The sequence below is a fragment of the Fringilla coelebs genome, assembly GCF_963513975.1.
Source record: "Fringilla coelebs genome assembly, chromosome: 6".
NCBI lineage: Eukaryota > Metazoa > Chordata > Aves > Passeriformes > Fringillidae > Fringilla > Fringilla coelebs.
In genome coordinates, this window is record NC_140034.1 from 2,033,413 (window position 1) to 2,059,240 (window position 25,828).

At 49.6% G+C, this 25,828-nt stretch overlaps 2 protein-coding genes across 2 annotated transcripts in view; both read right to left on the minus strand.

Moving 5' to 3' along the window:
- Positions 1–10,726: 10,726 nt before the first annotated feature.
- VCPKMT (valosin containing protein lysine methyltransferase) lies at positions 10,727–14,775 on the minus strand. Its single transcript, XM_084208644.1, has 6 exons — positions 14,549–14,775; positions 14,307–14,417; positions 13,789–13,861; positions 12,738–12,857; positions 11,688–11,792; positions 10,727–11,068 (listed from the first exon to the last, which is right to left on the minus strand). Exons 1-6 carry the CDS (start codon positions 14,758–14,760, stop codon positions 11,054–11,056), a joined length of 636 nt encoding a protein of 211 aa, XP_084064770.1. The 5' UTR covers positions 14,761–14,775; the 3' UTR covers positions 10,727–11,053.
- Positions 14,776–16,692: 1,917 nt separating this feature from the next.
- The window catches only part of SOS2 (SOS Ras/Rho guanine nucleotide exchange factor 2), a 49,155-nt gene continuing 40,019 nt past the window's right edge, over positions 16,693–25,828 (minus strand). Inside the window, exons 15-23 of the mRNA XM_084208806.1 lie at positions 24,860–24,979; positions 24,440–24,602; positions 23,852–23,969; positions 23,584–23,756; positions 23,206–23,322; positions 20,373–20,634; positions 20,030–20,071; positions 19,058–19,167; positions 16,693–18,439 (exon numbers count right to left, since the gene is read on the minus strand). Of these exons, the coding sequence (XP_084064932.1) occupies positions 17,930–18,439; positions 19,058–19,167; positions 20,030–20,071; positions 20,373–20,634; positions 23,206–23,322; positions 23,584–23,756; positions 23,852–23,969; positions 24,440–24,602; positions 24,860–24,979 (1,615 nt within the window). The 3' untranslated portion in view covers positions 16,693–17,929. The remainder of the gene's footprint in view (positions 18,440–19,057; positions 19,168–20,029; positions 20,072–20,372; positions 20,635–23,205; positions 23,323–23,583; positions 23,757–23,851; positions 23,970–24,439; positions 24,603–24,859; positions 24,980–25,828) is intronic.

Consider the following 25,828-nt stretch of genomic DNA (forward strand, 5'->3'; position numbering starts at 1 on the left):
AATCCCAGAATGGTTTAGAAGGGACTTCAAAGCTCATCAGTTCCAACTCCCTGCCTTGGGCAGGGACACCTCCCACCATCCCAGGTTGCTCCAAACCCTGTTTCAAAGTGGTCTTGGACCCTTCCAGGGATCCAGGGGCAGACACAGCTTCTCTGGCCTGCTGGGGGGTCATGGCAAGGAAAAGAAGGTTCTGATGTGGCTCCAAGTGCTGCCATGTGATTTTTTGGGCAGACTCTCTTGGTTTGTGGGAGGCTCAGGAACTGGATCTGGGCATTTCTACCCTTTCTTTACACAGTGTGAACCCTTGGGAGCACCTCCCTATCTCCCAGCCGTGTCTTCCCGGTACCAACTTCCCTCTTCCCAAAATATCCCCTCCACAGAGCTCTCACAGCTCAGGCTGCCCCAGCAGCGTTCTCAGGGCGTTGCCTGCGGGCCTTCCCACTGAATTATATTTAACACTTGGGTTTGGGGTGGGATTTTTGGGAAGGAAATCTGTTGCCAAGCAATGGAGCTGTGGCCTGGCTCTCTCCTCCCAAACTGAGACTTAGAAGTGTGTGTAAAATATCTGAGACATCTCAAGTGGGGTTGCAGGAGGCTGGATCACGGGAATGTGGTGGAAAAGCTGCTGCTGGGGTTGGGAGAAGGTTTTCCTTTCATTTTCTAGAACCAAAGCTGGAAGTTGAGAGTTGTTTGATCCCAGAGGCAACAAGAGATATGGGGGATCATGAGAAATCCCCCAAGGGTCCTGTGGAGAGTTCCCCCCCATGGATTTACACCCAGGACATGTTCTGGACAGCATGTATAAAAAACATTGAGTCTTCTCCCCAAAAGGAAGGTGGGACCAGCCCCAGCACGGAGATGTTGGGGGGTTAATCTCAGCACCACAAACTGGAGCACGAACTTCAGCACCCACTCATCAATCCACGGCACCCACAGTGGGTGTGGATGAATCAGAGGGTCAATGCTGACCCACATCCCACAGCTGGGGGTGGCAGTGCCCGCTGGCCTCCCTGGGCAAGCTCCAGTGGGAATGGCAGTGCCAATCCAGGGACTGACTTCATCCCAATGCCCACGAGCATCTCCCTCACTGCAGCCCCGCCTGGGAGCCCCTGGTTTGCTCCAGGCCAGGAGCAGCCCCACAGGAGGGTTTCAGCTGACAGCAATCCAGAGGGATACAAAGTTTTCCTGATGTTTTCCCCAGCTGTTCAGCCTGGGAGGGAAATCCCACCGGCGTGCTTTCCTCATTAACCGCTGTCACATTTTCCAGGCAGAGCCTCGGTGTGCCAGGCGCTGATTTGCATCACCAGATCACAAGGATGTGACCTAATTAAATTTCAGCTCTTTTCAATATGATTTTCATACTCACACAGGGGTTTTTTTTTGGACCTGTGGAACCAGCTGTCTCGGCAGGGACGTTTCAGGCTTGGAATGGAAGTGCAGAAAACATCTAATTTCCCACTGGGAGCGGCTGCGGAGGCGAGCTCTGGGGTCTCTCCAAAGCCTTTCTCTGCTCCCAAAGTTTGATTCACAAGAGTGAATTGTGTTATTTTTTTTAGGGCAGATTGTTTTATTATTATTTATGCAGAGGGGAATATGTTAGTCCCACCCCTCTTCCCATACAGATGGATTTAGGTCACGCTGGGAAGACGGGTGGGAGAACCTGGAGTGAACCACATCCCTCCTGGAACAAACAACCTTCCCAGGGCTCAGCACTGGATCTTACAAGATGCCTCCAGTACAGGCAGGTCCCATCAAAACCCACCAAGGCCTCTCAGCACAAGGCAAATCCAACCATTCCATGCACCCAGACCTCCCCAGGAGTATTTTAAAAAAAATATTATTTTGAGTCTTAATTTTCCCTGGGAAGGGTCTGTTCACCAGTGAGGGTAACACAGGAGGGTATCCCGGCTGGATTTTTGGCTGAATGAGCAGAATCCCCCGTGTTTTCCCGTTGCTATGGCAAGGGGGAGAGCTGGGATTTTTGTGCATGGGTTGGTAAATCTGGCCCGTTCTGCACGGCTGATTTGCCCTCCAATTAATTAAGGGCATTCTTCACTTCCCCTCGCAATTAACATAAAGAAAACCCAATTAACTCCTGCACGGTGGACACTGAGCACCGCCTTGGGCAGTGTGAAACCTCCCTGCTCTCCTGCAGGAAACACCCAAAGACTGTCAGGCTGACCACAGAGCCCACAGCAGAGCCCAGAGCCCATCGTGTTCCCATCCCACCTCCATGGAATCACCCGGTTTTCCCTGAGTGAAATCACATTCCTGGCTTTGCCAGACCTGTTGATATTGGTTGCAAGCTGAGAACTGGGGTGGAAAAGGAGATTTGGGTGGAAAAGGAGATTTCTGGCCATCCTCAGGCAGGCTGGTGCCTCTTCCCACAGCTCTTGGGCTGTGATGGTACAAAGGGCACTTCTCCTGATCCCTTGGTCACTCATCCTCCTTTTTTAATGGCTGAAGCCATGAGTCTGGGAGCAGTCTGGGAGCAGAGTCTGGGAGCAGAGTCTCTCAATCCGTGGCATCCCCGCCCCCTGGCCACGCCCGTAATCCCTGCCATGAGGTGCAGCAGGTATTTCCTGTTCCCGGACTGCTCCAACTTGCCCCGCACGGCTCCAGCTGCCCCAAACAGCTCCCGGCCCTCCCAGATGGATTTGGGTCCTGCAGAGCAGCGTGGCTGCAAGGACCAGCCGTGCTCTCAAGTCTCCCAAAATAAATATGGGAGGAGGGAGGGGATGGCAGTGCCGTGCCAAGATAAGGGTGACACCGTCTGAGCTGGCTCCTGCTGCGTCACAACGTCCTCGGGATTTGCCCCCAGGATTTGCCTCTGGAATTCCCACACTGCCACAACATGAATTTGCCTCATCCAGGGGATGCCTGGTCTCTGAGCAGAGAGGTGACTTCCAGCTACTGTCCTACATCACTTTCTCACCAAACTGACTTCTGAATTTTGAGTTGGTTGGATAAACCATGCTCTGGCTGGTTTATCAGCTCCCAGGAGACTGGAGCAGATCCAGTGTCCTCCCCACTCCCACTGCAGGAATTGCCAAATTGCCAAAAATCTTTTTTTTTTTTTTTTTTTTTTTTTTTGGTAGTTTAACACTTTTTAGGTGTTTGTGTCCACTGCATTGGGCAAGCCCTGGGTTTGGATGAGGACAGAGCAGCCTCCTTCCCACAAAGGCACCGGGAGAATCCTTCATTTCCAGCACCGAGCCCTGAGCCTGAGGAGAGCTGCAGGTCTGTCCGTGGACGGGGTCAATCCCATGTCCCCCACACCCTCCCCAGGGCCACCCACGGCGCTGTGACAAAGCGACCACACCAACCACCATCACACCGACCGCAATTCCTGAACATCCAACCCCGTCCTCAGCCCCTGCCAATAATCCTCGGGACAAAAGACCCCGAGGGCAGCTCCCACCCCCGCCTGTAATTCCTCCCCTTCACCCTAATCCCCGTCCCTTCTGTCGCAGCGCCCAAATCCAATTAACCGCGCAAGGATCGCGCTCAAAGGGAGCCGCGGCAGGGGTGGGTGGGGTCGCAACGCTGGGGGTGGAGGAGCCATCCCTGCCTTGAGCGGGGTTTATTCCCGAAGACCTGAGAGCAGAGAGCTGTGTCTGCCCGAGGAGTGAGGGAGGGGAGGTGGTCTGGGGCTCGTGGCCATCGCTCTTGCTGGGGTGACTCTTTTTTCTCACTTTCCCAGCTGGCTTGGTTGTGGTACCAGCTTCCAAGGCCCCAGTCCAAACACCCCCGTGGTCCCACTCAGCCTCCAAGACTTAATTTCCACTTACTCAGGGTTTGCCATGAGCCTCTGAGCTCTGTTTCATGTCTGGTTGCAGAGGAAGATGCTCTGGTCCACCTCCAACCTGGCATGGAGGATGGCTGGGGATTGGAAGGATGTTCTCCAACCTGGCCGCACATCCAAGATATTTTCCCATGATCTTGTTTGCCAAGAAGAAAAGACTCAGCATGGAGGCAGCACAAATTCAGGATGGTCCCATTGAAACCCTACCAGAACCAGAGTGAAGAAAAAGAAGAACCAAAGAAAAACCCAATAGTTTGGATTTGCAGCTTTTGCCAGGCTGAACTCAAGCTGCAGTTGGGATGTGAAATCAAATAATTTTGGGATGGTGAAGCTCCTGGGATAGAGAGGGGGAGGGAGACATGGGGGGTAAGGGGGACCTGGAGGGTCACAGGCAGCAGAACAATGAGGAAGGGCTGTGGTGGGGGCATGGAGGATGTGCCAGGGAGATGCTGCTTTTCCAGGCACAGATTGGGTAGAAGGTGAATAAATGATGGTTGGCCCCAGGAGCTGCAGAAGGACCAGGCTGTGCCTTAAATGAGGTGGAGAAACACGTGGAAACAGAGGCTGAGTCACAGGGGACGAGGTCCAACCGGCCAGGGGAGGCTGAGGGCGGCACACTGACCACTGGCAGCTGCTCCCAGACCTGAGCTAATGTTTAGCTTTGGACTTTGCCAAGTTGTCCAAGGGGCAAAGGAGGAGGAGGAGGAGGAGGATGAGGGCAAGTGACCCGAGGGGGGCTGAGGGTGGCTGCGAGCTGAGCCTGTGCCCAGGGCTGTGACTCTTACACGAGCTCTGGGTCAGAGGGAGCCTCTTCTGGGTGTAGTTTCTGCTGGTTTGGTACTGGCTCAGCAGGACATTCCCTGACAAGGCCTTGCTGAGCTCCTCCATTTAGCTCAGCTCTTCCTGATGTATTTTATTCCCAACACATCGGGCTCCAGACAGCATTTGCAAGGGCTGCACCGAGGGGACCCTGTCATGGACAGGGTGAGGAGCCTGGTGGCACTGCTGACAAGGATGCAGACGTGTCCCCAGTACTGGCCCAAGGCTGAGCATGTTCCATTGGCCTGGATAACCCACCCTGGCAGGTGCCTCATCTCTATTTAAACCCCCTCTCCTGGGATGTAATTAAGGACGTGTCTATTAATTGCTGTGTCACAGCAGCACGGATTGTCCCTGTCACCAGCGGTGCTCCCTGGGCAGCTCCCACTGGACCATTGCCATGTGTCTCCTCTCCATCCCCACCACCTCAACCTGCAGCATCCCACACCTTCACATTTTGAGTTCTACCTTCCAGGCAGTTTTGCACAGCAGCATTCTCCAATCCCAGATTATTCTAATGACACCGTGGAAGAGCTAAAAATAGCAGCAAGGCATTTTGTGCCTCTTCCCCAGCAGCCGCTGTCGGGAGCGTGGGGACGGCACCGGCAGTGGGAGCCTCTGAGGTGTTTGCAGGGAGCGTTTGGAGAGTATCACACCTCCCCTTTCCCTTCCCAGCCCTGGATCTTTAAATATCTGGCCCAAATCCACACAAGCCTGTAGCTGCTTAACTCCTTCCTTGCACTCAAATCCAAAGGAAATTGGGCACCTGGATGGGATGGAGGACATGGGGTGGTGGGTGCAAAACACTCCTGAGTGTGCCAGACCTGCAGGAGTGACTCAGCCATGGTGAGGGTCCTCTTATCTTCCCTAGGGACCTCCTGGCTCCAGTGGGAGTCTTCCAGCTCCTGTGGGATTCACAGAGCCCACCTGTCCCACACCACTTCCTCTCCTGCCAGGGCTCTCGAATGTCTCAGGGTCCTGCATGTGCCAGAAAATGCTGTGGGAAGCAACACCTGAATCCACGCTGCTCTCCCTAAAATGAGCACCCCAAAATTGATGTGCTCACCCAAAAATGGTGCACCCCCAAAAAAGTGATGCCCTGCCCCCAAACCAGCCATGCTGGATTTTAGTACCTGAACATGCTTGGCAGGGTAAAGCAGCAGCCTGGGGGCAGCTGCTCCAGGTTATTTCTGTTTTGTGTTTTTTTTTATTTATTTAAGGCATCCTATGGGATCCAGCAAGGGTGGCTGGAGCTTGGGAATCCACAGGGAAGTGTGGACAACGTTCCTCTACAAAGCCCTGCCAGCCCTCAGAGCCCATCAGGTATCAGCTGGGCTGGGCAGGGGGAGCAAAACCCACAGAAACTGTCACCAACTTCATCCCCAGCTTCAAAGCAGATTCGCAGAGCCTGTGCTGGGAACGGCTCCGTGCCGCACTCTGGGCATGGCAGCCGCTGCTGGCATGAGGGCACGGATGTGTGCGGAGAGGCAGGGAGCAGCCAGGGAGACATCCAGCCCCGGCACGGGCACAGCGGCACTGTCTGCCCTCTGGGGATGCAGAGCGCCAAACCGGAGGGGTTTGAGCGCCTGCTCCGAGGGTGTCAGGCCAGGATTGCGCTGATGCGGAGCTGGAGGCGGGACGGGCAGAGCAGGAGGAGAAGCGGCCGCTCGCTGCCCCCCAGGGGGAACAGAAACGCCGTGAGCCGGTGGCTGCCACGCGCCAGGGACTGCACTGGAGCGGAGCAGAGACGGATGAGTCAGAGGATTCGGGCACAATGGGAAGCGCGGGCTCAGCACGGCCGGGGACACGCAGGGACAGGGACATGCCGGGATGGGGACGTGCCGGGATGGGGCCGCAAGGCTGCCCGCGCTGCATCACCCTGAGCAAACCCTCCTCCAGAGGGAAAACCGTGCCTTTTTTCCTCTCCCTGGTCACAGGGAGAGGAAGGAAATGAGTAAACTCATGGTAGCGTGCAGGGAGAGGGCTCTGCCACGCGTCCTCCCCGTCCTGCTGGCCGCTGGACACGGGGCCGTCCTGCACTTCCCGCTGGCGCTGGCAGGGTACCAGGGACCACAGCCCAGGCTGGCTGCTTCCCCAGGCACCCCCACTTCCCTCCTGCCCACTGCTGCCTTCTCACTTCCACAGCCTTTCCTGTTTTACAGATTTCCTTTTTTTATAAACCCCCCAAAAAAAACAAATCCAGGAGCACAAGAGGATTAAGAAACAGGCACACCAAAGCAGGAGCCCTGTTTCACCTCCTGATCCGAGTCACCCCATAAGCCCTCGGCTGCTCCCACATTCCTCAGGGGAGCTGGTGAGGGCAGGAATAACTGGCACAGGATAATTACAAGGCTGAAGATGGAGGTGCTGCCTAGGCAAGAGGTCCCATAGCTCATGGGAGTAACCTCCCATGGCAAACCCAGGCTAGACTCAGACAACCATCTCACAGGGGAATTTGGGAAACATCCTCCAAAAATGTTTCCACAGGCCAAAATAGTTTGACAGAATTTCAGCCAGAATTTCAACTTTCTCTGCTCCTTGTCATCTTTCTTCCACTTCACCCAGGATGGCGGCTGGGAGAAGCTGATCCTCAGAGGAAGACACTAAACTTGGACACAAACATGGGCCGCCATCACCTAGAGGTCCTGGTCACTCCCTGGGGGCTGGAAACCACAGCTCTGGCTGCTCATGGGTGCAGGAACAGGAGCTCCAGGGCCCCTGTGCTGCACAAACCTCATGGTTTGCATGGCCTCAGAAAAGAAACTTTCCTTTTTTTGTTTCAGGATGTGAAAGGAGACCACAAGGCTGTGGTCCCACGGCTTCCCCACCCTGGGATGACAGGACACTGCACCAGCAGCAAGCAGATCAAACTGACACCATTTCAGGAGGGGAAGGCTGGGATCCCTCTCCTGGCATCCCACACGCCCTAAAGGGACTCATAGGGCAGTGCTGGGAACATGTGCTGGGCCAAGGAGCCACATCCACACCACACTGTCACCAAGGAGTGTCCCCATCCCCCAGGCTGGGCTGCCAAAACACCAGGGGTTTGAAATCATGAAATTCCTGAATGGCTTGGAGTGGAAGGGACCTCAAAGCTCATCTTGTTCCACCCCTGCCATGGGCAGGGAACACCTTCCACTGTCCCAGGCTGCTCCAAGCCCTGTCCAACCTGACCTTGGACACTTCCAGGGATCCAGAGGCAGCCACAGCTGCTCTGGGCACCCTGTGCCTGGGCCTCCCCACCCTCACAGCCAAAAATGTCTCCCTAACATCCAGACTAACCCTGGCCTCTGGAAGTGGGAAGCCATTCCCCCTGGTCCAGGCCCTCCATGCACTGCCCAGCTCCCAGGGCCCCATGAGGTGGGGTGCACAGGGATGGGAGAGGCCCCAGATGTGACCTCCTGTCACTGAGCTGCTGAGTGATTGTCACCCTGCCATTGTCACTGTGCTGTTTGCTCCTTGGCTGGGGCTCAGGAAGTGGCACAACAGCAGCCACACAATCAACCCAAGACACTGTTTAACGGACTGGGAGCCCACTGCAGCTGGGGGGAGCAGACACACAGGAATAAAAACCCTTTTCCTTAATGCTGCAGGCAAGAAGCGTCACTTTCTAAGAGGAGAATCCATTTGCCCAGGACTACATGCCACAGATTACACAGCTGGGGGGAACACTTTCCCAAGTAAAGCCACCAGCCCTGAGGGATGTGTGGGAGCAGGTCTTGGCCTCACACAGTCCCAGGGGCTCTGCAGCAGCACCAGCAATCACTCATGAATGGCCAGATCTGGATACCAGCACTCCTCCTGGCAGCTACCCTGCACCTCTTGCTTGTCCTAGAAAAGGGAAAAGTACTCAAGCAGCATTGAGGGTCCTGCAGTTTGTGCCTGATACCATGACAAGAAGCCATCAGTGACTGATGTGGCTGGTGCTGAGCTGGCATCACACGCTGTGCTCCCTCCCAGACCACGTGCCCTCGATCCAAGTGGAGCTAGAACAGCTCCACCGGCTGCCACAGCCAGCAGTGAGCAGCCCAGCAGAGCCCCAGAGGCACCACGGGATGGTGGCACTGCCACTGCTGTCACCAGAGGGACAGGGCAGGGCACCCTCCAGGGCTGTGGGCTGAGCCAGCACAGGAGCACCAAGGCTCTCCCAGGAAAATCACGCGTGACCTCCACAGCACAGCCCACACAGTTTCCCATGGCTTGGGCTGCTGATGGAGCCATGCCAGGAAATTATCCACAATTTAAGCATGACTTCAGGCAAACGCCTCAAACTCCCAAATGTCTCTGCCTGTGACACCAAACCAGCTCCCACAGCAGCAGCACAGGGAGGTTCCTGCTCTCTCTTGTGAAGACAAATCTCACAAGGTGAGGCACAGGGTGGGAACCCAGCTGGGATGTGGTAGATTTGGTGCTGCTGGCTCCCACCACAGCCAGCCTGGAGGCAGAGCCCAGGGTGAGCTCTCTTACGTGGAGAGCTGGGACAGATTTGAGCTGGCATGGCAGGAGGGACTGCCAGGCACAGGAATTCTCCTGAGCACCTGTTGTGCCCCAGAGGCTGGGCAGAGCCTGACTCTGTCACAGCCAGACTTCTCCAAAAAACCTGTGTTCCATGAAAGAGGCACCAAAACTCTCCAAGGAATCAGCACAAGTCCAACTGGGACAAACAGGACAGGTGAGAGAACAGAGAGGTTGGCAGGAGGCAGGATCACCACCTCCCTCGCATCCTGTTTTCCATGAGGGCTCCACACCCTCTCCTAGCTCAGAGCAGGCAGCCTCTCCAGACACGGTGAAGCTGAGCCCCAGTAGGATCCCAACCCCTTTCCCAAAGCCCCTTTTTTTCTCCCCAAAAAGCAGCAGTTTCACGTGGTGGCTCTGGGGACAGAGGGCCCCTCCCTGCTGCCCTGGTTAGCGGCAGTTTCCTCTCGCAGCTGCAGAGCAGCAGCAGCAGCAGCTGGGTTTTACATCCCCCTTGCCGGGCGCAGCCGGTGACAGGAGGTGACGCAGGGGGTGACATGACCCAGCCCCCTCCCACGAGGTCCCTGTCACTCAGGGACAGTCACAACCTGAGTGACACAGGCCCAAAGCTGAGGGCACAGCAGAGCAGCAGCCAGCAGGGAAGAAAAAGCACAACTTCTTCCCTTTTTCTACTGAAGAAGAGATCCGAGCCCTGTGCAAAAGGAAGTGCTGATACCACACGTGCTGCAGATGAAACACAGTTATTCCATCAGCTCCAAACCCTTGGGAAAGGCTGCTCCCCTCTGCAGCACCCCCACCACCAAGCAGGGTGCCAGAGTGTCCCAGTATGACACCATCCCTTTGTGCTATCATCCTCACCACTGCTGGGATTTGGGGATCTTTTCCTCATTTTTCTGCAATAAGAGCTTCCACTTGGGAAGCCACATTGGTGTAAACATTCCAGTAAATCCCTTCCTGCAGGCCACTGGGTAATTAAGGAGCTCTTTTCATAACAAGGTAACAAATAACACGTGTGGTTTGACAAATTAGGTTCTCACGTTCGCTAATCATCGCTCAGCAAGCCAGGACAGCGGTTTAGGATGTGGGAAGTTTGCAAGGAATTCTCTTACTGGAGATAAAGGGAGCCTGAACTCAGGGCAGGTGCAGGAAACTCATGGGAGCCTGTGAACAAAGCTCTTCCCAACCCACCAGTTCTTAGAGAAAACTCAGCCACAGTAACTCGTGCCTCTGTCACAGACCCAACTTCCACAGCTGCTTCCACCACAGAAAAGCGAGAATTCCTGCAAAATTCCTCCCCTAAGCCAGCACTGAGCTCCAAGAGGCAGAAACACCAACAGCCACAAGGAAACTGCTCACCAGAATAACCTGGGGGTGTCAAACTTGAACACTGCTGATCTTTGCACCAGAAAAGCACAGGTGAAAACAGATGGCAGAACGATTTTGCACAGGTGTTTTATCTGTGCAGGAACCACCACCACGACAGCCCCAGCTCCTGGACTGAACCTCCCAGGAGGGAATGACGCAGGAAGGACAGGATGAATGAACAACCCACCATCTGAAACCCAACTCCCGTGCCAAAGTTTTATTGACCGGCCGTTCGAGCCGCTCCCATGTTCCCCTCTCGGCGGTTTCAGCGCGGTGCCCTCGCACGGGCTCGGTGAGAGCTCGGCAGCGCCGCTCCCGCAGCAGCCGCCCAGCAGAGGCACCAGCACACGCCCCGGGCTGTCGGGGCCGCTCCGGCTCCACTCCCCGCCTCCCCGGGCCGCAGACACGGCCAGCCCACAGCTGTCCGGCCGGAAGGCGCTGTCAGACACCTCGGCTGCCGAGTCGGCCAGCCAGAAGCTGCTCGGCGCAGATGAGTCACAACCACACCGCTGACAGTCCCTCTGCGGTGTTATCCCATCCCCGCTGCTCCAGAGCTCTGCCAGGGGACACATCCTGTGCTCAAAGATCTCACGATGGGAAATTCTGTCAAGAGATTTTCACAAAGATGACAGATTTGTAAGTGGCCTGGTTTTGTTCAAGAGCTGAGCCTGCACGTTGTGTCAGCACAATATGCAAAATATTTTCTTCACGCTTCATCAGTTAACCCCAAAACGATCAAAGCAATCCTGGCAGCTGCCGAGTATCACATCTAGAGCCTGGCTTTGGGGAGAGGGTGGCACGACAGAGCCCACAGTGCCAAAAGCAGCACCAGGCATTTTATTTTTATTACTGGTGCCTCTAAACTCCAGTTTGGAGATCCCACCCCACTAGAGCATGGAAGCAGAAGTGTGAAGCTCAAAGGTAGTGCTGAAGAGGAAGGCTGGCACCTGGAGCACCAGGTTTGGGAACAAAGCAGCTCCTTTGTACAGCAGGGCTGTGGTTCCACGGGGTCCCAAATTTCACAGACTGGAGCTCCACCCCTGGAGTGCCCACGCTGTGCCAAGGAAACAGCAGCTCCGGGAATTCCTGGCAGCAGTTGCTGTGCTGGTGCCATGAACCATTTCAGTGGAAAGTGTCCCTGCCCATGGCAGGGGGTGGAATGAGATGAGCTTTAAGGTCCCTTCCCAACAACCCAAAGCATCCTGGGATTCTGTGGACTTACCATCTGCTTCCTGTGGATGCTCAGGATGTGGATGTCCTCGCTCCGATACTCCTCGTCGTGCCTATCCAGGGGAATTTTCTCCAGCTCAAAGTCCCTCTGGAGCAGCTGTTCCACAAAGAACAGTTCCACAATCATTCCAGACATTTCCCACCATCCAGCACTAACTTGAAGCTACAGACACATGCAATACTCCAGAAAAATCTACTTAAGCTTGTGGTAAAACACTCCGGGAGGGATTTAAGAGATGTGTGGATGTGGCACTTGGGGACATGGCTTAGCGGTGGCCTTGGCAGTGCTTGGGGGATGGTTGAACTTTATGATCTCAGAGGACTTTTCCAACCGAAATGATTCTGTGAATCCAGAATTTTCCTTCAATCCCTAAAATGCTAAGCAAAACCACAGCACCTGCCTGTCTGCCAACACCCTCAACTGAAAGGGAGAAGAGAGAAAAAACCAGTCTAAAATCCCCCAGCATCAGCTCTGGGCCATGCTCAGATTGCCTGGGCTGAACCTGGCAAGGAAGGAAATAAATCATAAAAAAAATGCAGAAATCAGCCAGAAACACCAACACCTGTTGAGTTTATTGTGGGAGCAGCTCCTCAGCAGAGCTGAGCACAGCCCTCCTCAGTGCCAGGGCCCCACAAGAGTGTGAGGCACCTGTTATCAAACAGGGGCTGTGATTAACACCTACCAATCCACTGCAATTCTCACCCTTTTCATGTTTTTTTTTTGCAATATTACAGGTATTATAGATAATCCTGCACAAGAGCTGCTTCTCAGCAGTCACCACAGGTGCAAAGTTAAAGCTGCACTGACCATCATCCCCCCACAGGTGTTCCCTGTGTTGCTTTTCCTCACCTGCACACAAGATACACCTGCAACATTCAATTAAAACACTCATTAATGGGCTCTCATTAGAGAGAAGGATTTTTTTTCAGAAGCATCTCTATCACTCAGGAAAGAGTTTTGAGTTCTTGAGCAAAACTTTGTATTTTCCCCTCTGCTTTCAATGGAGCAGCCTAAAAGAAAATATGCTTAAAACCCACTTACTTCAAAGTATTTTCTCTCAATTTCAGGGTTCTTCCCCATCGTCCTCTGTTCATAGCAGCACAGCACACAAGTGTCAGGGCCTGTCAGGTCCTTCAGGGTCTTCAGCAAGGGCTCCAAGGACTGCCCAAAAAAGGTTAAACATTTCCCATGTGGATTTCAAGTTCATTTCTCTGGTTACAATACCCTCTAGCTAAAGTCTTCACTCAAGAGAGAATCTCCCAGTGTCACTTTTCTGCTAGTTATTTTTAGTGCTTTAACTGGGACAAGAAGAATATGGGGAAAAAGCAGGGAAGCAGAGGAGAAAAGGGGACTCACAGGAGAAGAATTTCCCAGACTGACCAAGAAAACGGAACTGGAATCCAAGCCAGAAACATCCCACACTGCTGAGCGGGCACTTCCTTGAGGCACACAAGGAGTACTCCTCAGTGTGTTTCAAAATAAGTTTTCTCAATTATTCCTGGAGGATGGCTCAGATCCAGAGAACAGTGGAGGGAAATAGGAGCAAAAGGCAGGGACTCAAAGCCAGGGGCTGGTAAAGCCATTGGAAGGGCACTGGGACATGGGGTTTGTCAGGTTATTTCCCTTTTCCTGCAGCTTCCCTCAGCTCTCTTTGCACATCCTACAAGCTCCAGCTGAGGACACGAGGCAGGCTACAACAACCATTCAGCTGTGCAGGATTTATCCTCTTGCCTTCCCAAGGAAAGCGTGAGGAGAACCCAAACAGCAGATACAGCACTTTTAAATTTCATTTACCAATGATTTCAACAGTTCAGACTTTGCTTCACCATTCCTAATGTCAAGAAAAGGGGGGAGGGGAGGCACAAACATTAATTTGGGATTTTTAACATAAAAATAATCTCTCGTTCTATGTCAAATGGCCTTACATCTACTGGAAAACACATTTTCCAGTCTTGTTCTACCTATTCTTATAAACCACAGGGACCATGACATGAGCAAAATATTTATCTGAACACTTCTCCTACTAAACACACTGATCCCAGCCCCTTCCCAAGAAATCCTTCTGTAGGGGTTTAGCAAAGTCCTCAATTACCTCCTCATAGTAAATGCAATCAGCCATGAGTATATAATCGGGGGGAGGCTGAAATTCTGTTACATCTTCACCCCTAAAAAGCACAAACAAGAAAAAAAACCAACAAGAAGTGAAAAGAAGTTTTAGTAATAACACATACTAAAGGACTCAGCAAAAAGTTAACTACTGTGTTCTCATATTAAGTTTCCCTCTCACAGCGGTATTTTGAAGTTATTTAGCAATTTAAGAAGCCAGATTCTGCAAATCACAGAATCCTAAAATAGTTTGGGTTGGAAGGGAACTTAAATCCCATCCCTGCCATGGGCAAGGACACTTCCCACTGTCCCAGGCTGCTCCAAGCCCCGTCCAACCTGGCCTTGGACACTTCCAGGGGCAGCCACAGCTGCTCTGGGCACCAGGACCTCCCCACCCTTCCAGCCAGGAATTCCCAATCCCATCTAAACCGACTCTTTTTCAATCTGAGCCCAGAATCCCCGTTAAAAGCTGACCAGAGACATTAAATAAAGGCTCATACAAACCATTTCAGTACCTTGGCTCGGACGGACCCTGTGACCAGGTGCTTGTTATTCTCAATATTAACCATCAACAGCTCCTGCAGCTCCTCCAGGTCTGTGACCGTCACGTTCGCCCTGTAACACACACACGTGGTTAGGGAGTTACGCGATGGCAGGGGACAGTCCGCAGAGCATAGCAAACAGGGTTTAAAGGAATCGAAATGGGTCTGAGGGAACAGACAGCGCCGGGCAGGGAATCCGCTCACCCCAGCGTGGCTGCCATGATGCCGACGGCGCCGGTGCCCGCGCCCAGCTCCAGGACGTGGCGGCGAGCGAGGGGGCAGGCGCCGGTCTCCAGGAACTTGGCGAGCACCAGCGCGGCGTCCCACACCACACAGCCCACGCCGCCGGCCGCCCGCTGCTCCAGCCGCAGCGCCGGCCCGGCCCGCCGCTCCAGCTCCCTCACGAAGCCCGCCATGGCCGCGGCTCTGAGGCGGCGCGGCCCCGCCCCGGCAGGAAATGGCGGGGGGGCCGTGAGGGGACGGCGCTGCCCGCCCGCTCGGGGCGGCGGGAGAGGCTGCGATCGGTGGGCGTGGAGGCTTTTCCAGCCGGAATGATTCCAGGATTCCGGCAGCCGTGTCCAGCCGGAATTGTTTCCAGGATTCCGGCAGCCGCGGCCCTGAGGCACTCGGAGCCCTCAGGAGTCGCTTCCCTCATCGCTCCTGACCCGCTTCAGCCTGAGACCTCCTGAAGGTTTTGTTAGAAACCGCCCTCACACAATTTACAAAAGGTCTTAACAAAACTCCCGAAAGGTCTTAATAAACTTACAAAAAAAGTTCTAATAGACCTCCTCCCTCAGGAGCCGCTCCCTCATCCCTCCTGACCCGCTTCAGCCTGAGCCCTCCTGAAGGTTTTGTTACAAACTGCCCTCATGCAATTTACAAAAGGTCTTAACAAACCTCCAGAAAAAGTCTTCATAAACTTACAAAAAAAGTTCTAATAGACCTCCAAAAGTCTTAGTAAGTCTACAAAAAAGGTCCTAATAAACATACCAAAAGGCTTTAATAAGCTTAAAAAAGGTCTTAATAAATGTACAAAAAGGTCTTAGTAAACCTACAAAAAGGTTAATAAACCTATGAAAAAGGTCTTCGTAAACCTATGAAAAAAGTTGTAATAAACCTACAGTAAAGGACTTAACCTACAAAAAGGTCTTAACAAACCTACATGAAGGTTTTAATATTAAAACTCACAAAAAAGGTTTTAATCGAGCAACTGAATATGAGTTGATTCTGCACTGACATCTTGAAATGCAAAGGTTTTAGATTTCCCCCCCTCCCCCTTGGATATATAGAAGAAAGTTTTATTACTTTATTTCTTCATTTCTTTTAGAGCAATGGGAGGCCTCTTGGTGGTCAGCAGCTTCTCCTTGGGAAGAAGATTTCTGAGGGAATTGCCTTTTCCCACACGAGCCAACTTCAAACCCAAACTTCACATTTTTCCCCTCCAGCAGTTTTTTTGTTGTTCTTTTTACCTAGCCCTCTAATTATGAAGTAACTGAAATGCTATTTATTGCTCTCTTGAACCGTGCTGGTGGGAATCTCACTGCCTTTGACCACTTTCCATGGCCATATTATGATATATTTTACTGTGGAGTATTCAAAATGGTTCTGGCATAAGCACTTGTACAGGAAGGCATAAAGCTGACGTCTGTATATTCTAAAATGAGGTAGAGAATTTCTTCCTCTTCAATAACACACGAAAGTCTGAAACAATATTATTCCTTGTTTAGCAATAGCTGCTGGTGGGGACTTCAAAAGATTTAATACAAAGAATCTGAGAAAGAATTCCACTTTTCCAAGTCATCCTCCATTTCCTACCTGCATTCCCAGTCTGGGCATCTCAAATTTGGGACTTCTTGAACCTTTTAATAGCAAAATGAAGCAGTTCTATAAAAAAGTGTGTTCTGCCCCTTGCATGAATGCATTCCAACCTCTCCCTCAGGAAAGGAGCACAGAGGGGACAGACAGGAAAAAAAAAAAGAGTGTTCAAGAGAGAGATGGAAAAATTCATCTTCCCAGGAGAAAACCGGGGGTTCTTGGTATGATCCTGTACAGGGCCAGGAGTCGGACTCCTGATGGATCCCTTCCACCTCAGGGGATTTCTAATTAACGTCCCTCTTCAGTCCTATCTCCTTTCCAAAAAAGAGAATTTTCCAAATGGAATGCCCAAGACAACGGGAGCAGCTTAGGCAGACTGATGAGAAGTTGGAGTGTGATTTGGAAGGCTGGGATGAGCCAAAGTGAGACCATGGAAAATTGGGCCATTTTGCATTGTCAAAAATCCAATTCCCAACCTTGTCCTTGCAAGGAACACGCACTGCTCAAGCTCTTAAAAATTAAGACTGGGGTGATTTATTAATCTTGTTAAGAACTCTGATACAAAGCACAGTAAAAGGCCACAAACCAGTAAATAAAATGTGGCTTGTGAAGGCCACTTTATAAATGCTGCTACAGAACTACCAGTAAAACAGACTCACTCTCACACCAGCTCAAACACGGGTGTTCGACTGGCAAAGAAAAGTTCCATTCACTTATCAGTTTAAAAAGTTTAATAAAGCTTTAAGTGTTTGCTGGTTTAAATGCTACCAATTTCCAAAGTGGATTCACGAGTTAAGTGTAGATCTAAAGGAAGTTATTAGGTCTGGAAGGCAGGACTGCTCCCAAGCCAGAGGAAACGCTGCTGGCCGGATCCAATCCCAGGAGTAGCAGACTGTGTTATAGGCCTCGAAGTCGACTTCAATTTATACATGTCATTAGCATATCTGTAAATATACAATATAAACAATTGTACAGGCGCATAGCTTTGTTCTCCACAACAGCAGACAAACTCTTTAGCTTAAGACACCTTTGCCTATCAAAACAAAAAAGGCACATCTGAACAGGATGCACGTGAAGTACTCGGGATCCTCCCCGATATCCGAGACGGGTACTCCTCCTTCATCCTTTCTCCAAAGAACCAAGACCAAAGGAATATTTTGGTATTTAGGTTTCAACCTATTTTTTTTTCTTTGTCTTCAGCAGCAAATCAATGGCAATTAAGACATGGCATGAGAATATTCCAGAACAGGAGCTGTCACTCAGGAACCTCAAGGCAAGTGGTCAGAGGTTTCAAATCTGTGACGCTCTGTATCCTTGTGTTGTTTGATCATCCCATTGCTGGGTTTCCTTAATTAAAAAAAAGGCCACTAGTGCTCAAATTTGAAAAAAAAATTCCACAGACGCACCTTTTTTTTTTTTTGGCTCAGTGCAATTAAATGATGTCAGTTTAAATTCACTTAGTGTAGTTTACAGTGCAAAAGGTCTGTTTTGTGTCCTGGCAGAACGGTCGGCACTGAGGATGTGAACCAAGGCAATGCTGCTGCTCACCTGAGGGTAATGCTGTCCAACCACACAGGCTGGAATGTGTGTAGTCTGAATTTTTTCCAATTTAATCCTTTTTTTTTTTTTTGATCAGCAGCACTTTAAGAGCATAATTTGTGAAAATACTAAAATACACTGCCTTTTTTTTTTTTCTGAATAAATAAAAAAAAAAAAAAAAGAGGAACTTTACAAACAGTATTCCAGTGTCAATGACTACTATGGCTAAGGTCATTGAGGAGTTTCTGCATTTTCTAGCAAAGACAGTCTGTGCAAAGGAGGGTGGGAGAGCTCCCTTTTGTAAGTCTTTGGTGGCAGTTTAGGTAGCTGGGGGCTGGAGTTGTGCCGGGGCGGCACGGGGGGCACGGGCGGCTGGGCCAGGTTGTTGTGGCTGGCGCTGAGGACGCAGCAGCGGCGCAGCACCCGCGGGGACGGGGTGCTGGGAGGGGTGCCCGGAGAGCTGGGGCCGGAGCCGGCCTCCCGCAGCCACTCGGGGTCCCGGGGGAAGCGTCCCAGCGGCGGCGGCTGCAGGCTCAGCGGGCAGTTGATGAAGTGCTCGGGCGGCCGGAGCGGCACCGGGGGCGGGGTGTCGGGCACGGGGTCCCGGGGGGGCGGAGGAGGAGGGCTGTGCAGGGGCTGCTCCAGGGGCGCGGTGTAAGCAGGAACGCGAGGCTGGATCTTTGGAGGCGGCGGCTGCCGAGGTGGGATTGCTGGAGGATCGTCATCCGACTTGGAATTTCCCTGCAGTGTCGGAGAAAAAGGAGATGTAAGAACGGAGAGCACGGAATCCCAGAATGGTTTGGGTTGGAAGGGAATTTAAATCCCATCCCATTCCTCCCCCTGCCATGGGCAGGGACACCTCCCACTATCCCAGGCTGCTCCAAACCCTGCCCAACCTGGCCTTGGACACTTTCATGGGCAGCCACAGCTGCTCTGGGCACTTGTGCCACAGCCTCCCCACCCTCCCAGCCAGGAATTCCCAGTTCCCAACATCCCATCTAAACCTACTCTTCAGTTTAAAGCCATTTCCCTTGTCCAGATGTTTGGGTAAAGAGCAGTCTTCATTTAGATGAGGAATTCTCCTGACCTCTGCTAGTTGTGCTGTCAGAAGCACAGCAGCTGTACCCTTGATGGGAATGTGAACACTTTGTTCTGAAATTCCTAGCAGGGTTTGGACACTGGGAATCCAAAACTTAAAAACAGGAAACTGGAGCTCTGCATCTCAAAGTCTTTTACACTGACAGAGCCCTGTTTGGATCAATGGCTGAACTTGACAATCTTCAAGGTCTTTTCCAAGAGAAATGATTCTAGATATTCCCCAATTTATCACCACAGTTACTCAATCCAGGACAGCAATACCTTAGCACTGGAAGCATCCTGATCCATCTTTTTCCGTGGAGGAAGTGGAGGAGGGTTCTGAGGCTCATCACTCAGTTTGGGGAAGCTCCCCCAAGAGCTGAAGAAAGTCTCTGGAGAGGGAAAAGCAGATCTTTTACTCCTTGTGCAATATCTGAGGAACATATTCTGGAATATCAAGCCAAAATCAAAGCAAGTCAAGTAAGATCTTTGTGCTCCACAGCAACATGAGCCAGTAACTTCAGCAGCATGAAATCATTTAATTCACTGCTTTAATCAGATATAGGCCTCACAAAGTGTTCTCCTGTGTCCAGTACCAAAAAAAGGCATCAGCAGTCAGCAGGCAATGCTGAGAGACAGGAAAATAAATCCAGGGAACTCCAAGTGAGTTCTTACAGAGGGAGAAAAAATCCTCAAATTAAGACATAACACAACCCCTGACTTGTATTGGTGATTTCTGTCACACCTTTGCTTTTCCTCTTAGGAATGCAGTGAGCTCTGTGTCTACATCAGGCCTGTGCTTTCCAGCTGGAAATTAAATTAATCATATTTTAAAAAATGTGTGTGGAATAAATAAAAAGAACAGCTGAAAACACAGGTGAATGCAGGATATCCCTCACAGATGTGGTACAAAATGTGTCTCTTCCTTCCCACCAACACAGCAGTTATTTTCACTAGGTGGAATTAGGAAATTATCAAGTTGCTTTATTTGTAGCTTTAGTCAAACAAAACAATCATCAAGGACATTCAAAATAGAAGGAAAATCATGTGAGAGCCTGGAGATAAAAACCCAACCCAAACTAAACCAGCAGTTTAAGCTTTAGGCTTTACATTCTTTACTGGACATTTGATCTGAAAGGAGCCCTTCTGAATGCAGCCCACATTCTCATCCCAGATTTCAGATTGTAGTTCCCATCGAGCTCTCCTGAAGCCAGGGAAGGCAGAGTTAAAATTTAACAGAGTTCCAACACTCACTCGACTGAGGCAAGTTCACAGGAGCGAAGATGCTGTTGTTACCTGGGAAATAAAAAAATCCATTAAACCATTTCCAGACACAACCACTGCACTGCAGCACATGACAAATGCCTGAATAAGCTGAGAGATCAGAAAAACCCCCAAGTTTATCTGCTGCAAACCTGAATGAGAATTTCCTGTGTAAGACCTTCCTGAACTGGAGAATTTAACTCACGCTGGGAATTCTTAATTAATTCTAATTTTGCAATTTATTTTTTTAAATCCTGGCACACCCCCCCAGTACATTTGGGAAGCCTGAGGAACAGCACCAATGACTATGAACCCAACCTAAGCTGTTATTTACCATAAGAACTGTTGAGGTCAATGTCCAAGAAGACGCTGAACTCGGAGGACGCCGACACGGGCGGCGTTGAGGGGGTGTTGGGGGAGGTCGGGGCCGACGCCGCCGTCTCCTGCTCAGCCTCGGTGATCCTGCTGAAGCTGATCTTGCTGGGCTCCTTCTCCAGGGGCAGGGGGTGGCTCCTCAGCGTGCCCGAGGTGGAGCCGTGCCTGCCCGTGTTGGGCCTGATCCCGGGGGACTTCAGGGGATACGTTGTTTTCCTGGGCTGGAGACAGGGCAGCTGTCAGCACTGCAATGTTCCACACTGCAACGTTCCCAAGGCTGCAATGTTCCACACTGCAACATTCCCAACACTGCAATGTTCCACACTGCAACATTCCCAACACTGCAATGTTCCACACTGCAACATTCCCAACACTGCAATGTTCCACACTGCAACATTCCCAACACTGCAATGTTCCACACTGCAACATTCCCAACACTGCAATGTTCCCAACACTGTTCCCAACACTGCAATGTTCCCAACACTGTTCCCAACACTGCAATGTTCCACACTGCAACGTTCCCAACACTGCAACGTTCCCAACACTGCAATGTTTCCAACACTGTTCCCAACACTCCAACGTTCCCAACACTGTTCCCAACACTGCAACATTCCCAACACTGCAACGTTCCCAACACTGCAATGTTTCCAACACTGTTCCCAACACTGCAACGTTCCCAACACTGCAACGTTCCCAACACTGCAATGTTTCCAACACTGTTCCCAACACTGCAACGTTATCAACACTGCAATGTTCCCAACACTGCAACATTCCACACTACATTGCCCACACTGCAACGTTCCCAACATTGCTGCCATACTGCAACATAGCACACCGCAACATTCCCAACACTGCAATGTTCCACACAGCAGCATTCCCAAACACTGCTGCCACTCCCCACTGCAGCATTCCCAAACTCTGCTGCCATTCCCCAGTGCAGCATTCCCAACACTGCTGCCATTCCCCACTGCAACATTCCCAACACTGCTGCCATTCCCCAGTGCAGCATTCCCAAACACTGCTGCCATTCCTCACTGCAGCATTCCCAAACACTGCTGCTATTCCCAACACTGTGCCATTCCCCACTGCAGCATTCCCAAACACTGCTGCCATTCCCCACTGCAGCATTCCCAAACACTGCTGCCATTCCTCACTGCAGCATTCCCAAACACTGCTGCCATTCCCCAGTGCAGGATTCCCAACACTGCTGCCATTCCCCACTGCAGCATTCCCAAACTCTGCTGCCATTCCCCACTGCAGCATTCCCAAACTCTGCTGCCATTCCCCAGTGCAGCATTCCCAAACACTGCTGCCATTCCTCACTGCAGCATTCCCAACACTGCTGCCATTCCCCACTGCAGCATTCCCAAGGCTCTGTGAGGTATTTGTGAAGTATTTCTCAAAGAGCAGCACAGGGGTACATCTGATGGGAGGTGCAGTGTTATTTACACATCAGGGATTTGCTGGGATGTTGTGGATGCAGCAGAGGAAATCTTTTATTTCCCCACAAGAATGAGGAATGAAGAGTCCAGGTTCTGCTGCCAACCAGGACAAAACACTGGGAAAAACAGCCCTGGGAAATAGAAATTTGCTTCAGGTGTCCCTCAGAGCTGCAGCAGAGCCCCAGAGCAACAGCACAGAAAGAGAAAAAGCACAGAGGGTCACCAGGCCCTGCACACACCCAGGAACAAGGACACACTTGGAAACACGGTGTCCCTGTCCTGCAGTTTATCCAGGACAAGATTCCTACACCAGGTCACTGTGTGGACAAACCCAGCCTGGTTAGGCTTGGGTATAATCCAGCACAGATCAAAGCTGAGCCTTGCAAAGCCAATTATGTCCCCATCTTTCAGTGGTGTCCAGCACATTACAGCACCCACAACTGGATTTTCCTGAAATTCCAGTATGATTCTCTCTTTGGAAATCATAAGCTGTCAAGAATTCCTGTCCAGCTGACTGGACTCCTATTTTTAGAAAAGATTTTAATAAAATTACTGTCAGAAGCATTTTTGCAACAGCAATTTCTGGTGTTTTTTTGCCACATTTGTAACATCATCTTACTCATTCCTCTAACAAGAGATGGCAAAAATGATTTATAGCTCCCCCAAAAAATTAGACATGGCTCCAGTTCCTCAGGCAATTACAACATATAAAAAACAAGTGCTCTAAATTGTGATTTTCTTGCTTAAAAAAGAACTCTGAGCTCCAGGAGCTGGGGTTTTTAAACCCAAAACTGGTACTCCTTTAAATGGAACTGTACTTTCTTCAGCAAAAAGGGTTGCACCTGGTAAAGTCTGCAGTTTTTGCAATAATATAAAATATTTATACAAAACAAAACCAGAAATTATCTTAAAGAATACTGAATATATGTATAAAAGTAATATTTTAATTAGTATTAAGATTTCTTGGTACTGTGAAATGAGAAATATTACTCCATATTTTATCATATGACTGTATGATAGGAAATACAAATTTAACAGCAATATTTCAAGTTTTTGGGGAAAAAGGTGAGTTTTAAAATCAGATAAAGTAATATATTTTAGTAATGACATACATCAGGAGTAGAAGTATTTTTCAATCAAGTTTAGGGGGAAAATCAACTCAGGATAAGGAATTCTGAAGAAATTATATCTGGCTTATTGAGGTAACCGTGTATCATTTCCATAGTGGTCAGTGAATTTTAGCAATTTAATTTTAATTAAATAATGCAGGAATTGGACCTGATGATCCCTGTGGTTCCCTTCCAACTCAGGGTGTTCCCTGATCCCATGAAATTTCAGGAAAAAACTCACAAATCGAGGTGGCTGCTTGCAGTTCCGAGGTTCAATCTCCAAGGACTTGTTGAACAGATAATCTGTAAACTCCTTTTCTGGTATCTTCCCCATGGGATTGAGATTTTCAAAGAATTTCTGAATGAAACAAGTAGCGAGAATATTTAAAAAATAAGCAGACAGAGAAAATTTTAATGAAATACTCGCAATTCAGTGATTCAAAATGTCATTTTTCACCACTTTTGGCTGCTCCTTTGTGTGGTTCTTTGTTGTCTACCACCCACTGCTCCCCCCTCTCTTGATAATCACTATTCATGCAAAATTAGTCCAGTGTTAGAAGATTATTTGGCATTTTTCCCCCCTCTCCAATCCCCAAAGAGATTTTTCATGGCTGCTCACCCGGATTTCTGGCTCAACCCGTAAGCAGTAGGGCTGGTTTTGATACTGCTGAATTTCTCCTGTTATTTCAGCCACTTTTCTCCTCTTGCTGAAATTAATTAATTCTTTCCCTTGTCTTTTAAGGAAGTCAGGATTCCCTTCTTCTGTCTTCAAGATATTTGTTAGGTATATTCCTGATTAAAAAAAAAAAAAAAAACAGTTTTAACCATACATCTGCAGCAAACTCAACTTTAGAGTTGACACCACACAAAAATTCGATGTCACTTACCAAAAAAAGGCACACAGGGAGGGTTGATTGACTTGAGCTTAGCTAAATACTTCTTAAAATGATCTTGGCTTAATTCTACTGCTTCATCCAAAACTCTTTTTTTCCTTTCTTGGAGTGCCTGAGTTGTCAAAATTTAAAAAAAAAAAAAAAAAAAAAAGGGATGGAAATGTTCATAACAGCATGGTTAGCAAATACAAGGCAAATCCCTGGCTCTCTGAGCAGAATTTGGGAATTGAAATGAAGGTTTCAAAGAACCTCTTGGGGCAATGGTTTGCTCTGGATTACAGCCCCAAACAATTCAGTCATGTGGATCCTGAAGAAAAGATTCCAGATTACTGAAAACAGATTATTATTTTAACTTTAAAGTTATAAAATTGGTCTTTAATAAAAATTAAACATTTGCTTTTAACTTCAAGGCCTTGTGCTGCCTTTCAGAGCCATACAAAACTCAAATGATTTTATTCACATCCTTATTTTTTTGTTTTACTCCAGGGAGGCTTTGCTGCCAACAACAGATTTCACTCCAGAACCGTGTGGGACCCAGCTCTGGATTCTGATTGAATTTCTTTTTCCATGCCCTAAACTCACCTCAAATGTGTGATCCAGCCTGTACACAGAGACAGAGTTCACAGCACTGACAATCTCCAGAACACCATTGAAATTATTGAGGTCTTGGAAGACCTGCAGGATTTCTATGATCCTGCTCAGCACAGCCACTCGCTCCTCAAAGTTCTCTGTCTCCACAATGCACCTGATCAAAAGATGGCATTTGAGAAACACTGAGAAATAAAACCTGACACTTTCTGAGTTATTAAATCAAATTTTTCCATGAAAACCCATCCAGCATGCAGATTTTGGCTCTCTCTGCAGAATCTCGAGTATGAATTTCTGTAATCACATCTTACACACGTTGGAGTTGGAAAGCCAAGGGAGGACTTGGCAGAAATGACCCAGCAAACCCCGAGCACATCCAGGGAAAAGTGCTCCATGGCACTGCCCTGCACTCACTTCTCAAACCACAGAGTCAGATTTGTGGTGTGACGAATCATTTTCAAGAGATTTGGGGAGTTAATTTCCTTATCTTCCTTCGTCCACACGCTGCCAACGAGTTCAGAAGGCTGCACAGCCCTGGCAATGACAAAACAGGAGGCAAAATGCTCAGTACCAAGAAAAACTGTGATTTCTGTCTTTGCAATAAAAGATTATTTCTCCCCTTAATCATGACCTGATATTTCACAAATCCAATCCCACCTCATCTACTGCAAACCACAACTTTTTGAGTGCTCGAGTACAGAAGGAAACACATTTTTATCTTCATTGAAATTGGGTAATTTTGAAGAAGAATTTTCAGATAAGAAAATTACAAAGGAGTGACTTTAATTTTCTGAAAGGGCAAGAAAACGACTCCAAAAGAGTTAAAAACTGAAAACAGGAAGGTGAAGCACTTGCAGCAACAGGTTGGTTTCACAAAACCTCCCATCACTGGAGCAGGAACAGGATTTTTTAATTTGAATTTTGTAAGACTGCTGCATTATCCCCTCTGCATTTCTGTTGTCACAAGTCTGATATGGAGATAAAAACTCTTTTTTTTTTCACTCCTGTGCATATTTTAACAGAGCACACAGCAAAGAAACCTCTTCCTGTAAGCTCTGGAAGTCACAGGGTATTTTTGACCGATGGTGTGAATGAGGAGCATTTTTTTGGCTGAAATAATGACAAAAAAGGTGTGAGAGTGTTGGAACCCTGATGCTGAGAATTTTAGACTTTGTGTGTTGAAAGACACTGACCCCCTAAATAAACACTATATTTAAGCTGAAGCTGTAGAGAAAGCTTCCAAAATTATATAATAGCACTAAGATTATGAGTGTAGAGTTTAAATAGAAGTCTGTAATGCCACACAGCAGAAAACTCAGAGGTTAAAGTTTTAAAAGATAATAATATATACAAAACAAGGCAGAAGGTTTAAAGCAGTAGCTA

Coding starts and splice junctions, on each gene's coding strand:
- VCPKMT (XM_084208644.1), bottom strand. CDS start 14,760: ATGGCGGGCTTCGTGAGGGAGCTGGAGCGGCGGGCCGGGCCGGCGCTG. Junction 14,418..14,548: donor ATCATGGCAGCCACGCTGGG/GTGAGCGGATTC, acceptor TGTGTGTTACAG/GGCGAACGTGACGGTCACAG. Junction 12,858..13,788: donor ATTGCATTTACTATGAGGAG/GTAATTGAGGAC, acceptor TTTTTTGGGCAG/TCCTTGGAGCCCTTGCTGAA.